Genomic DNA, 13,844 nt, shown 5'->3' with positions numbered 1-13,844 from the left:
TGACCCTGATTCTGTAAAGAAAACAAAGAACTGGAAATTAAACGGGTATCCCTCAAATAGAAAATGGATGAATAAAGAAAATGGCATATATATAGGGACTAGCATGTATCACACCCCTCCCCTTAAATGGTCATGGAATACCATGTCAAAAAAAATATCTAAAGGAATGGGTTTAAAGAAACTTGGGATGACTTATGTGAATTAATGCAGAGTGAAGTGTGTAAAACCAGAAGAACAATTTATACAAATACAAGAATAATGTAATGTAAAGACAATAATTCTAAACACTGATAAAATGACCCAACAGCAATTCCAGAGGATGGATGATGCATGATTCCCAGATATAAATTTTTTTGGACATGGCCAATACAGAAATTTGTTTTGTTTTGACTATTAAGTTTGCTGTTTTTCCTTCTTTTTTTTAAACGGAAGGGAGAAAAATATAATTTGTATTTGGAAAAAAAGATTTTTTTTAAATAAAAAAATGCAATCTACAAAAAAGGAATAGCAAGCACATAGGTGACCTCATTATTTATAGAGTCCTCTCTTCATCTTGGAATCTATGCTGAATCTCCTTTCTGAGAGTAGGGATCTTTTTGGTAGAAATGTATCCTTGTTTCATGCCTAATCCATTATTTGTTTACTTTTTACATCTCAACTAATCTTATCAGGCCATAAATTATTTGACCCAGAAAATGAATGAGTCATAATTTTAAAAATGACTTATATTTTATACAAAACATATATTAAACCACATGCATTTGTTTTACAAATTTAAGTATGGGACTTGTATAACCAATATGAATAGGGACATTATCACATTTTTAATTTTTGGATGACTTGTGTAGGTAGGAGAGGTTACTGTTAGGATGTGAAAAAGCTAAAAAAATTTTGTGAGAAGTTTCCAGGATGTATTGAAGCAACAGAATATTAAAATCTGAAGCAATTTGGGCTAAGTCGATGAACTACATCCTGTGAAATAAAGGATCAAAGATTTAGGACTCAGGAGACCTGGAATGGGTTAAACAACCAGCTCTATGACCTAGGATAATCTCCTTGACTTTAGTTTCTTCAACTATAAATGGGAATGTCTGTAGTACTTAGCCTATAGGGTTTTTATAAGGATCAAACTAGATAATAGTATCTAAAAATAGTCTGCAAAAACCTAAAGTACTAAATAAATGTAAAAGGTTATGAATCTAAAAAGTGCAATGTATAATTTAATCCTGCTTAAAAAAAAAAGTGGTATGCATTTCAGAAAAGAATAGTTTTTTCAACAATAACTTACACCTGAGGCTTGATAATCTTCAACTGAGTTAGGATATCCTTCTGCACCCTGGGGTTAGCAGTGGCTGTGAGAGCCATCATTGAAACTGTAGGAAATTTTTGTCGAAGCATATTCAATCTTTTGTAGTCTTGACGAAAATCATGTCCCCACTAGTTGAAAACAAAGAATAGTATTTTTTCATTTGTTTAACTCATTTGAAAAAGACTGCCACAAAACAAAATCTCAGCTAGCATTTCATTTTTTATTTTTGCTAGTATTTCATCTTAATAAAAATATAAAAATTACAAAACCATTATAAGAGGTTATAAATTTTTATTTATTTACAAGATTTATAATTTAATTTATTTATAAATTAATTACTTAGAAAATAGTTTTAAAAATCACTCAATATAACTTTCATTGGATTTGTCATATTTTTGTAAAAAGTTCAATTTTAAAATATTTCAAACATAAAAAGGCAACATTTACCTGACTGACACAGTGTGCTTCATCAATGACAAAACGTGCCAATAATTTTCTTTCATATAAATTTTCCAGAGTAGAAATCAGTCTGTTACTTGCACAGACCTAGACCAAAAATTTATCAAGATAAAAGATAAAAACACCATTTCTGATGCAAAATGAGCAGAACCAAGAAAACAACATCCTCAACAATTAAAACAAATAAAAAGAACAATAAAAAAACAATTTAACTGAATGCTATAAAATTATAATGACTAAGTTTGGCCTTTGTGGAACATTCTAGATGTCACTTTTTTTTCAACATGTTGCTAAATTTTGTGAAACTTATTTTAAAACTTTTTTATTCTTTGGTATAAAGGATGGCTCTCTGCAGGGCAGTGTGGAAAAAGATCAAATTGGGATATGTAGTTATGTTAAACTAAAAATTACCAAAAAATGTATTTTTATAAACTTAAATGGTTTCTTATTTCAGGGAATAATGTTATAGGAAACAAAGTTACAGTAAACTGGGTATTTCTAGAATTTTGTTTTTAGGGAACAGTTTCTATGTTGGCAAATAAGACCTTTAAGCATTTAGGTAAACAAATGCTAAGGAAGATCTTCTAAAGTTAATATACTTGAGAAAATATGTATTTAGAAAAATAGACACAATGAGCTTTCAAAAAGTAGGGTTTAACACCATGATTTTTTTATTTTAAGATTGATTTTATTTATTTTGAATTTTACATTTTTCTCCCCCGATCTTGCTTCCCTCCCCCTGCCCCTTGCAGAAGGCAGTCTTTACATTGTTTCCATGGTATACATTGAACTAAGTTGAATGTGATGAAAGAGAAATCATATCCTTAAGAAACATAAAAAAAAATATAACACAAACCTTTTCTGGAGTAACGTATAAAAGTTTTATGATTGGATCTTTTTTGGACAACTGGAGATAAATATTTGCAACTTCAGAATCTGTTTTATCACCTGTCAAATAAGTGGCGGGAATCTAGAGAAAAAATATGTAACATATTTTTTATATATTAATTTACTTAAGTTCAATTTACATAGTTTGTAGTTTTTTATTTTAAAGTCATAAATTTTATCTGACAACAGTGACCAGATTTGGATGCTTTAATAAGAATTAACCTCCAGGAATATATCAAGACAAATTATATTCTATAACTCTAGATAGTCAGACATTTAATCATCAAAGGGAAGAGAAGATTTGAAAGCCAAATGGTGCCAAGTAGCTAAGGAAGACAGTCTGGACAAAAACCTACTTAAAAAAAAAACTGTAAGGAGTGACTAGGTGGTGCAGTGGATAGAGCACCGGCCCTGGAGTCAGAAGTACCTGGGTTCAAATCCGGCCTCAGACACTTAATAAATACCTAGCTGTGTGGCCTTGGGCAAGCCACTTAACCCCATTGGCCTTGCAAAAAAGGAAAAAAAAAGCCTAAAAAAAATTATACAGATTAATTATATAAACCTTCTTTCTTGGAAGAATTGATACTTGGAAGTCTGACTAGAAATTCAAATCTCCCTCACAGGATAGATCTCAAATAAATATGTGGGAGATAGGTGAATCTCAAAAGGATCTTGACTGTTCACAAAGGAACAACAGAGAAGGCAGACTTCCCAGCAAAGGAGCCAGAAGTCTTAAGAGTAAAAGCTGGGAGAAGGAAACACAGACTGTAAGACGAACAAGGAGATAAGGCAGTTCAGCCTGACAAGTACTATCAGCAGATTTTATACTGGTAGAAGGGTGAATTCTCCTTATAGTCCTCATGGGCCTAAACTTTCCTGTCTGCAAAATGAAAGTGTTGGATCAGATGACTGGGAAGGTATTTTCCACATCTTATATCCCATATTTCCATTTTGTAGAAATACAATGAAGATTTTGTCATTTTGGTATTCAGTGATTTAATACAATCCATCTCATATGTTCCAACATTAGGTCATAATCCCCTCCCTATTTTCTTTTCTTTTTTTCTTTTTAAGGTTTTTGCAAGGCCAATGGGGTTAAATGGCTTGCCCAAGGCCACACAGCTAGGTAATTATTAAGTGTCTGAGGCCGGATTTGAACCCAGGTACTCCTGACTCCAGGGTCGGTGCTTTATCCACTGTGCCACCTAGCCCCCCCCCATTTTCTTTGGAAGAAAAACTGTGAATGTAATCTTGCTATGGAGTAGCTGGTGGTAATACCGATGGTGATCCAAAATGTGCATGACCAAAGTTGTGCCCACTTGCATCATGAGAAAATAGCATACATTCCTTTGAAATGTTTAAAGATAATGAAAATCATGCTGGCTTGGCAGCAGACAAAACCCTTTCTATATAAATAAAAAAAATTAGATTAACCAAAAAATACAAGAATTCTCTTATCTTTCTACAATAATTTTTTATCCAAATAAAATTAGAATGATAATCTAATTAAGTACAACAAGAATGTGCAAAGTATTTAACTGTGCATGCCAAAATAACTATTTTCCTTCACATCTACATAACATTTTGGTTTACATCTCATCAATATTACTTAATTACAAGTCATCACATTATTGCACTTCAATCTTTCAGCATCATTTTGCTATTATTCTCAAAAAAAGTCTTAATGGTTTAAATTTGTACTTACATCCAATGAAGTTAACCTTTGTACTTGGTCTACTATTAGTGATCTTAGTGGAGAGATCACAATAGTAACTCCAGGAGAAACACAAGCTGGTAGTTGGTAACACAGGCTTTTACCCCCTCCTTAAAAAAAAAAAAAATCAAAGAGAAAAGTTGTCAAGCTACGTAATACAGACCAAACATTTGAAAGTTGTTACAGGGGTGGCTAGGTGGCACAGTGGATAGAGCACCGGCCCTGGAGTCAGGAGGACCTGGGTTCAAATCCGGTCTCAGACACTTAAGAATTACCTAGCTGTGTGACCTTGGGCAAGTCACTTAACCCCATTGCCTTGCAAAAACCAAAAATAAAATGAAAGTTGTTACAGAAAGTGACACTATAATGGTCTAACAGGATAGTCAGTTATTTTCCAGTAGTGCCAGCATTTTGGAATTATACTCTACAAGTGACAAAATTATAAAAACCCTCTGACCCCAGTAATACCACTATGTGTGTGTATGTATGTATTAAGGACACATATATGGAATATACATTTTTTTAGTTTTTTTTTTTGTAAGGCAAACGGGGTTAAGTGGCTTGCCCAAGGCCACACAGCTAGGTAATTCTTAAGTGTCTGAGACCGGATTTGAACCCAGGTCCTCCTGACTCCAGGGCCGGTGCTCTATCCACTGTGCCACCTAGCCACCCCCTGGAATATACATTTCAAAGAAGTAAAAATGAGAGGAAAAGTCATATAAAATGTTTATAGAATAACTGGACAAATTGTGGTATATGAACGTAATATAATATTATGTTGTAAGAAATGACAAATATAAAAAAACTCAGAGAAACTCCAAATGACATCAGAAGAGTGACAATGAAACATGACTCTTCAGAGGTGATTCTTTATTTTGCTGCTTGAAAATATTTATTTGCTACAAGGGAGGGTTTAATGGTTATGGTGGCTATTGGTAGGAAGTGAGTATAGTGTCTTTTTTTTTTTGCAAGGCAATGGGGTTAAGTGGCTTGCCCAAGACCACACAGCTAGGTAATTATTAAGTGTCTGAGGCTGGATTTGAACTCACATACTCCTGACTCCAGGGCCAGTGCTCTATCCACTGCACCACCTAGTTGCCCCGGTAGAATGCTTTTTTAAAGAAAAAGATTAAGGTGAGGGAAAAGGATGGGGGAGTCACGATGGTAGAGAGACGGCAGTAAGTTGCCTGAACTCTCCCCAGTTTCCTTCAGAAATAACATTAAATCAAGCCTCTAAATAGATTTTGGAGTGACGGAACTCACAAAAAGACAGCAGGAACAAAACTTACAAGGAATTTAAGAAAAGTCTGTTTCACTTGGGTAAAGAGGGTACACAGTCCAGTGCCAGTGGTTTTCTGGCAGGTCAGCATGGTTTAGCACCCGACCACCTGCCCAGAACCATGGCAGCACAGGTTGATGAGGCAGGTCACCTCAGCACAATGGGAAAGCTGAATATTCTGGAGGCTACTGTACCACTGCCCCCCACCCCCTGCAAAAGAAGTTTGGGACAGTGACTCTTGTGTCCCAGGAGGAGAGCTAAACTTTAAAAGTCTCAAAATAGGTTAAAAAAATGAGTAAAAAAGTGAAAAGAACCCTGGCTATATAAAACTACTATGGTAAAAGGGAAGGTCAAAACACAAACTCAGAAGAGGTCAATGCTTGAATGCAGTACCTCAAAGGGGAATATGAATTGCTCTTAAAACCAAAAAAATCTCTTTGGAAGAGCTCTAAAAGATTTCAAAAATCAAATAAAAGAAGTAGAAGAAAAATTGGGAAGAGAAATGAGAGAAGAGTCAACAGCTTGGAAAAGGAAGGATAAAAATTTGATCAAAGAAAACAATTCCTTAAAAAATACATGAGTCAGGGCAGCTAGGTGGTGCTGTGGATAGAACAACTGTTCTATCCACAGAAGGACTTGAGTTCAAATCCAGACTCAGACTCTTATAATTATCTAGTTATGTGACCTTAGGTAAGTCACATAACCCAATTGCCTTGCAAAACCAAAAAAAAAAAAAAAAAAACCCCAAAACATTTGTCCAAATTGGGGGAAAAAAAAATCAACAGAAGAAAACATTACCTTATAAAGTAGAACGAGTCAAATGGAAAAAGAGGTAAAAAACTAACTGAAGAAAATAATTTAAAAAAAAAATTAGAATTGATTTTGGGCTGTCTGCAAAGGAGAGTGCCATCTGTATCCAGATAAGGAGCTGTGGAGTTTGAACAAAGTGCAAGGACTATTCCCTTTAATTTAGAAAAGAAACATATCTTATTGTCTGATCTTAGACTTCTCTTCTTTAAGGATATGATTTCTCTCTCATCACACCCAATTTGGATCAAGGTACAACATAGAAACAAAGTAAAGACTGACAGAGTGCTTTCCGTGGGGGGTGGGGGGAGGGAAGCAAGATTGGGGGGGAAAATTGTAAAACTCAAATAACATCTTTAATAAAAATAAATTGAAAAAAATTAGAATTGGGTAAGCAGAAACTAATGACTCTCTGAGACATGAAGAATGAGTCAAACAAAATCTATAAATTGATTTTGATATGATGATATAAAAAATTAAGAGGTGGGGAAAAAAAGGGATTGTACTGGGAGAAGAGGAAAGGGGGAGGCAAAATAGGATAAATTGTATCACATGAAGAGGTGCAGTAGAGAAAAAGGGAGGGGGAGTGAACATTGTTTTTTCATTAGATTTGACTCAAAGATGGAATAACTTACATATCCGGTTGGTATAGAAATTTATGAGGGGAAAGAGAAAAGAAAGGGATAATAGAAGGGAGGGCAGATTGAAGGAGGTGATGGTCAGAAGTAAAACTCTGATGAGGACGGACAGGGTCAAAGGAGAGAGAAAAGAATAAAGGGGGGGGAATATAGCAATCAAAACTGTGAAGGTGAATGGGATGAAGTCTCCCATAAAACAGAAGTAAATAGCAGAATCCAACAAAATGTTGTTAAAATAAAAATAAAAGGCTAGAGTAGAATATATCACACTTTAGCTTAAGTTAAAAAAAAGTAGGGATAGCAATCCTGATCTCAAAGAAAAAAACAAAGTAGATCTAATCAAAAGGAAAAAAAGGAAAGAAACAACACCTTGCTAAAAGGTACCATAGACAATGAAATAATATCAATAATAAATATAAATGTACCAAGTGTTATAATATCCAAATTCTAAGAGAAGTTAAGTCACAGGAAGTAAGTTAAGTGAGTGACAGCAAAATTATATTAGTGGGGGACCTCAACCTCTTCCTCTCAGAAGTAGATAATTCTAATCACAAAGTAAACAAAAAAAAAGTTAAGGAAATTTCCGAATAGAATTTTACAAAAGCTATATATGGTAGATATCTGGAGAAAACTGAATGATATCAGAGAAGAATAAACATTTTTCTCAGGGGAACTAGTTACTTAAAAAAAACTAACCATGATTTGGGGCACAAAAACCTCATAATCAAATGCAGGAAGGCAGAAATTCTATATGTATCCTTTAGAGATAATGATGCAATAAAAATTACATGCTATTTAATGGCCATGGAAAAACAGAGTAAAAATTAATCAGAAACTAAATAACTTAATCCTAAAGAATGAGTGGTTCAAACAACAAATCCGAGAAACAATAATTTCCTCAAAGAGATTGACAATAATGAAACAACATACCAGAATTTATGGGATGTAGTCAAAGGCGTTCTTAGGGGAAATCTTATAACTAAATCCATACATGAATAAAATAGAAAAAGAGGAGATCAATGAATTGGGCATACAATTTTAAAAGCTAGAAAAAGTACAAATTAAAAATCTTCAGTTAAAAATCAAATTAGAAATTCTGAAAATCAAAGGAGAGATTAAGAAAACTAAAAGTAAGAAAATTGTTGAACTAATAAATAAAACTAAGAGCTAGTTTAAAAAACAATAAAATAGAGAAACCTTTGGTTAATTTGATAAAAAAAATGAAAAATAAAAAGGATGAATTCACTACCAATGGAGAGGTAATTGAAGCAATATTTAAGAGCTATTTTGCCCATTTATATGCCAATAAATCACAAAAATCAAATGAATATTTACAAAAAAATAAACTGTCTAGATTAACAAAGGAGGAAATAAAATACTTAACCTCATTTTAGGAAAAAAAAAATTGAACAAGCCATCAATGAACTATGAAAAAATCTTGAGAACCAGATAGATTTACAATGAATTCTACCAACATTTAAAGAACTATATAAACAATATGGAAAAATAGGTGAAGGAAACCTACCAAACTCCTTTACGATACCAATATGGTGCTGACATCTAAACCAAGTAGAACCAAAATAAGAAAGAAAATCATGGACCAATTTCCCTAATGAATACTGAGCAAAAAATTTAAATAAAATAGTACCAAAAAAGATTATAGCACTTCATGAAGATAATACCCTAAGACCAGGTCTAATTTATACCAGGAATGCAGGGTTGGTTCAATTTTAGGAGAACTATCAGTATAATTGACCACATCAATAACAAAACTAACAGAAATCATATGATTATCTCAATAAAAGCAAAAAAAAAAAATACTTTTAACAAAATACAGCACCCATTCCTATTAACAGCATTAGAGAGCAATAAATGGATGTTTTCTTAACTAAGTATTATCTATCTAAACTATCAGTAAATATTATATGAAATGTGAATAAGTTAGCTTTCCCAATAATATCAGGAGTAAAACAATTTTATACTGTACTAGAAATGCTAGCTTAAGCAATAAGGAAAAAAGGGATTAGAAAAGGCAATAAGGAAGCAAAAGTATCACTCTTAGCAGATGATATAATGATCTATTTAGAGAATCAGCTAAGAAATTACTCGAAACAATCAGAAACTTTAACAAATTTACAGGATAAAGACAAATTCCATTTAAAATAGCTGTAGACAACATAAAATATTTGAGTCTACCTCCAAAGACAAATCCAGAAACTATATGAATATAATTACCGAACACTTTTCACACAAATAAAGTCAGATCTAAACAAATGGAAAAATATCAATTGCTTATGTGTAGACCAAATTCATGTAATAAAAATGACAATTTTCTCTAAATTAATTACTTATTGATTGCCATATTACATATTGATTACATATTGATTGCCATCAATCTAGCAAAATTTATTTTTTAGAGCTAGGAAAAATAATAAAATTCATCTGGAAGAATAAAAGGTCAAGAATATAAAAAGAATCAATGAAAAAATAAAAAAATGCAAAAGGAAGGTGGCCTAGTCATACCAGATTAAAATAAATTATAAAGTAATAATCATTAGAACTATCTCATAGGGCAGCTAGGTGGTGCAGTGGATAGAGCACTGGCCCTGGAGTACCTGAGTTCAAATCTGACCTCAGACACTTAATAATTACCTAGCTGTGGGCCTTGGGCAAACCATTAAACCCCATTGCCTTGCAAAAAAAAAAAAAAAGACACTATACTCACTTCCTACCAATAGCCACCATAACCATTAAACCCTCCCTTGTAGCAAATAAATATTTTCAAGCAGCGAAAACCCAAAAACAAACAAACAACAACAACAAAAAAAACCTGTCTCATACTGGCTAAAAAATAATGTGATGGATCCCTGGAATAAGCTAGGTATGCAAGACTCAGTAGTAAATTACTATAGTTTTCTACTGTTTGATAAATCCGAAGACTTCAGCCCCTGGGATAAGCACTAACTATCTGACACAAACTGCTAATTCCATAAACAAATTAGGAGAGCAAGGATTAGTTTACCTGTTAGATCGCTGGTCAAAGGAAGAATTTATGACCAAACGAGATAGAGAACATAATAAAATGCAAAAATGGATAATTTTTTATTACATTAAATTAAAAAGATTTTGCACAAACAAAACTAGACTGTTTCTGATGAAGGTCTCATTTTTCAAATACATAAAGAACTGAGTCAAATTTAAAAGAATACAAGTCAAATGGTCAAAGGATATGAAAAGGTAGTTTCCAGATGAAGAAATGAAAGCTATCTAGAGTCATGTGAAAAAAATGCTTTGAATCTCTTCTGAAAGCATTAAATGCATAAATCCTATACAAGCAAACAAAAGGGCAAAGGTGAGTTACAGCAAATTTATTCATCATAATATAAGGAGTTGTGCAACTCTTAAAAACTAAAGTTAAACTGAATAGCAAAGGGTCCTGAATTTGAGGCAAAAAAATAACACTGCAAGTCTATGTTTAGTTTATTTAAAAAAAGAAAGATTTTATGAGAAAGAAATAAATTATCAATACTCCAAATTAATTCAGGGCAGAAGGGCCAGCTGTTTACACATCGACAAATCTAATGTATTTTCCCAGTATGACAGAAAAATGTTACATGTCCTCAATTACTGAAAGACTAATAGATATACTTTTTATTTCTTTTTTCCCTTAGATTAAAGATTTTATTTATTTTGAGTTTTACAATTTTTCCCTAATCTTACTTCCCTCCCCTCACCCACCACAGAAGGCAATTTGTCAGTCTTTACATTGTTTTCATGGTATATACTGATCCAAATTGACTATGATGAAAGAGAAATCATATCCTTAAGGAAGAAACATAAAGTGTAAGAGATAGCAAGATCAGACAATAAGATACCAGTTTTTTTTCTAAGTTTAAGGTTATTTTTTATTTCTTGTTGAAGACTTTAGATGTGTTTTTATTTAACATCTGCCAATGGACTATCATCAATTCATATCTATAAATACATACCAGTGGGCATTAGGACAAAACAGTCTTCACCAAGCAGAACAGCATTGATTGCCTCTAGTTGATTTGTACGAAAATGATGGAGGCCAAATTTTTTGTGAAAAATCTTCATCATTTCTTTTGAATGTGGAAAATCAAGACTTTTGAAACGTTCGTGTTCTGGATTTCTTGATGTTCTATTTTGTACCAATTTGTCTTGCAAGAAAAGAATCAATATTATGAAAATCAGTGCACATCTGTCAGCAAAAAAGAATTTTTATTCACTTGCTATATTCCAAATCCTAAATCTTACAAAAGTTTAGCATATAGGACTACAGAATCTAGGGTGGCCCTGAAGGCTTCAGGAATTTTTAAGCATCTTTATAGCAAAGAAAAATTGTTAGAACTTGTGCTCTACTGGTGGAGCTTTTAAGAACCTAAGGTCACCTACATACCATGATTAAGTATCACAACAGGGCTCAGTGATAGATAATAACCCTGAAATAACATAGTATTAGTAAAAGGAATCCTTTTTTACAAAAGGTTATTGAGGCTGTGGATATATTAACATAGGGAAAAACTGACTCATCCCTACATAACATCTATTATAATAAAATATGATAATATTCTTATCCTAGCTGTGGGAAGAAGACAAATTTGAGGACAGAGAAGAAATAGCAGGTGTCCTTTAGAAATGAGATGGATTTTTGACACAAAATTAAGAAATTGCACAATTTAAGGCAATAAAAAAAGAAAGCAAAACATGGGGGGCGGGGAAGAATCTGTATTAGTGCCCTATCACATTAAACTCAACATGTTGAGAACAGAATTTTTCCTCCCCTAAAACCAGCTTCACCTACTAGGTTCCCATCTGTTGACTTCCTCATTTCTGTTAAAGGTAAAAACCATTCTTTCAATGACCAATTGATTGCCATCTCATCCTTCCTTTTCCTCACCTCCCACAATGAATTAGTCACTAAATCCTGTTGATTCTTCCTTCACAATTACTTTTTTGATTCCTACTGCCACCCTTCTAGCTCAGTGTAGAGAACAAAATACACTAATCTTAGCTCTGGCACTCATTCTAACTGCAACACTGAACTGTCTCATAAAGATATTTTGTACATCAATTATGACACATTATTTCATCACATTACAAAAATAAATCAATTAATGTGCAATTTTAAAGGTTAAAAAAACAAACCAGAATCTTCATGATACTAATGCATTAAAAACGGGATTATATTTTTATGAAATTTTGCATGGAAAGTTATTACTAACTAAAAAAAATTTCTTGTAAACTTTTATAGGGCTGATTGTAAAGTTTCATTATGCTTTGGTTTTCATCTATAATTCTTTTAAAATAACTCCTCTTTTCAGGGGTTAATTTAATATTTTCTTTGTTTTTATGAAAGTTGTGACTCTACAACTTGTTGTGGCTACACTGTGTTGAACTTTTTGGTATGTAAAATTTCAACTTCTGTTAAATTAGATACTTAACTATTTAGTAATCAAAAAAATGTTCATAAATAAGATTCATGAAAAAAACCCTTTTGTTTTCTTCTTACCCCAAAGAATCATTAGTCTAACTGTTTTAGGGACAATAAAAATTATTTAAATGTAAAACATTTATATTGACTTTAGTTTTTTAATTACAAAAAACAAGTATAATTTCATATTTTGTAAAACTATAGTGGCCATAAGCCACAAATTAAGTCTTTTTTTGGGAAAGGGATTTTCTTATTTATAACACAAGTATACCCTTGCATAAAAATATTGTGATTTTTACTAAGAAAATTTGGTGTGACTTTATCCCATGAAATTCATATTCTGGATCAATTTTGTCTTAGAATCATGTATTTAAAGGAATCTTAGGAGATCAGCACAGACACTTAACATTTTAACTTACCAGAGCAATTCTGGATTGAGATGCTTCTATTCTGGTTAGCAGGTACTACTGAAAGACAATTTGTCTTGGTTCTTTCCGAAAGTGATTTAATTGTTTGGCCTTCTTGAATAGACAGATATATATTTTTGGATGATTTTTCTTCTACTGAATTAGAATTTGTGTTTTCCCAGTCATAATCATCAAGATCATCTATATCAATAATATCAATATCCTCAGTTTCAGAAAAATTGCTTTTTCTTGGGTCATTAGCTGAATTAATATGTTTATTCTGATCTTTTATAGCAGTGCTTGTGAGAAAATTGCCCAAGAGAGGAGGGCTTTTATATTTCTCTTCTGTCTTTGATATTTCAGCAGAATTGTTAAAGGGTTCTGATAATTGGGAACTGAGTAATATTCCTTTCAGAGTCATTCTTCTTCACAGATGACAGCTCCATCTTTTCTGGAGTGGTTTTTGGTGTGAGGTAGATCCCTGTAGACACATCCAGTCTTGGAGACGTACTTGTAGTTTTATCAACAAGAAAAATTTCCTTTATAATCAGTAGGAGAGACAGGATTAGAAGGAAGATGTAGAGATTTAAAACTCTTTTACTAAATTACCTGTGAAGGAAGATTTATCCTTTTGAAATGAAAGCAGAGAGGAAAAAGATGTCTTGCCATTTACAAGTGAAGTAGGCTGATATATCCAATTCAAGGGTGGAGGACTAGTGTCATTTTTGTTGGTATTTGCATCAGCTAAGAGTTTTCTTCTAGAGAAGGAATAAAATAACACCAAGTCAAAATCCATTGGCTATAAAAATATACTTTTTTGTTCTTGTTCACCCCATCTCTCAAGCTGTTTTTTTTCAAAGGTTTTTTGCAAGGTAATGGGTTAAGTGG

The 13,844-nt window shown here is 32.7% G+C and overlaps 1 protein-coding gene across 1 annotated transcript in view; it reads right to left on the bottom strand.

The window, feature by feature from the left end:
* LOC141522718 (recQ-like DNA helicase BLM) overlaps nucleotides 1-13,844 on the bottom strand; it is a 62,966-nt gene that overhangs the window by 24,472 nt on the left and 24,650 nt on the right. Inside the window, 9 exon segments of the mRNA XM_074236209.1 lie at nucleotides 1,289-1,437; nucleotides 1,757-1,855; nucleotides 2,625-2,738; nucleotides 4,362-4,480; nucleotides 11,084-11,275; nucleotides 12,969-13,362; nucleotides 13,364-13,486; nucleotides 13,488-13,547; nucleotides 13,549-13,714. Of these exon segments, the coding sequence (XP_074092310.1) occupies nucleotides 1,289-1,437; nucleotides 1,757-1,855; nucleotides 2,625-2,738; nucleotides 4,362-4,480; nucleotides 11,084-11,275; nucleotides 12,969-13,362; nucleotides 13,364-13,486; nucleotides 13,488-13,547; nucleotides 13,549-13,714 (1,416 nt within the window).

Source organism: Macrotis lagotis, chromosome 4 (genome assembly GCF_037893015.1).
Source record: "Macrotis lagotis isolate mMagLag1 chromosome 4, bilby.v1.9.chrom.fasta, whole genome shotgun sequence".
Lineage (NCBI taxonomy): Eukaryota > Metazoa > Chordata > Mammalia > Peramelemorphia > Peramelidae > Macrotis > Macrotis lagotis.
Note: the sequence above shows the minus strand (reverse complement) of the source record. Positions and strands in the feature narration are given on the sequence as shown.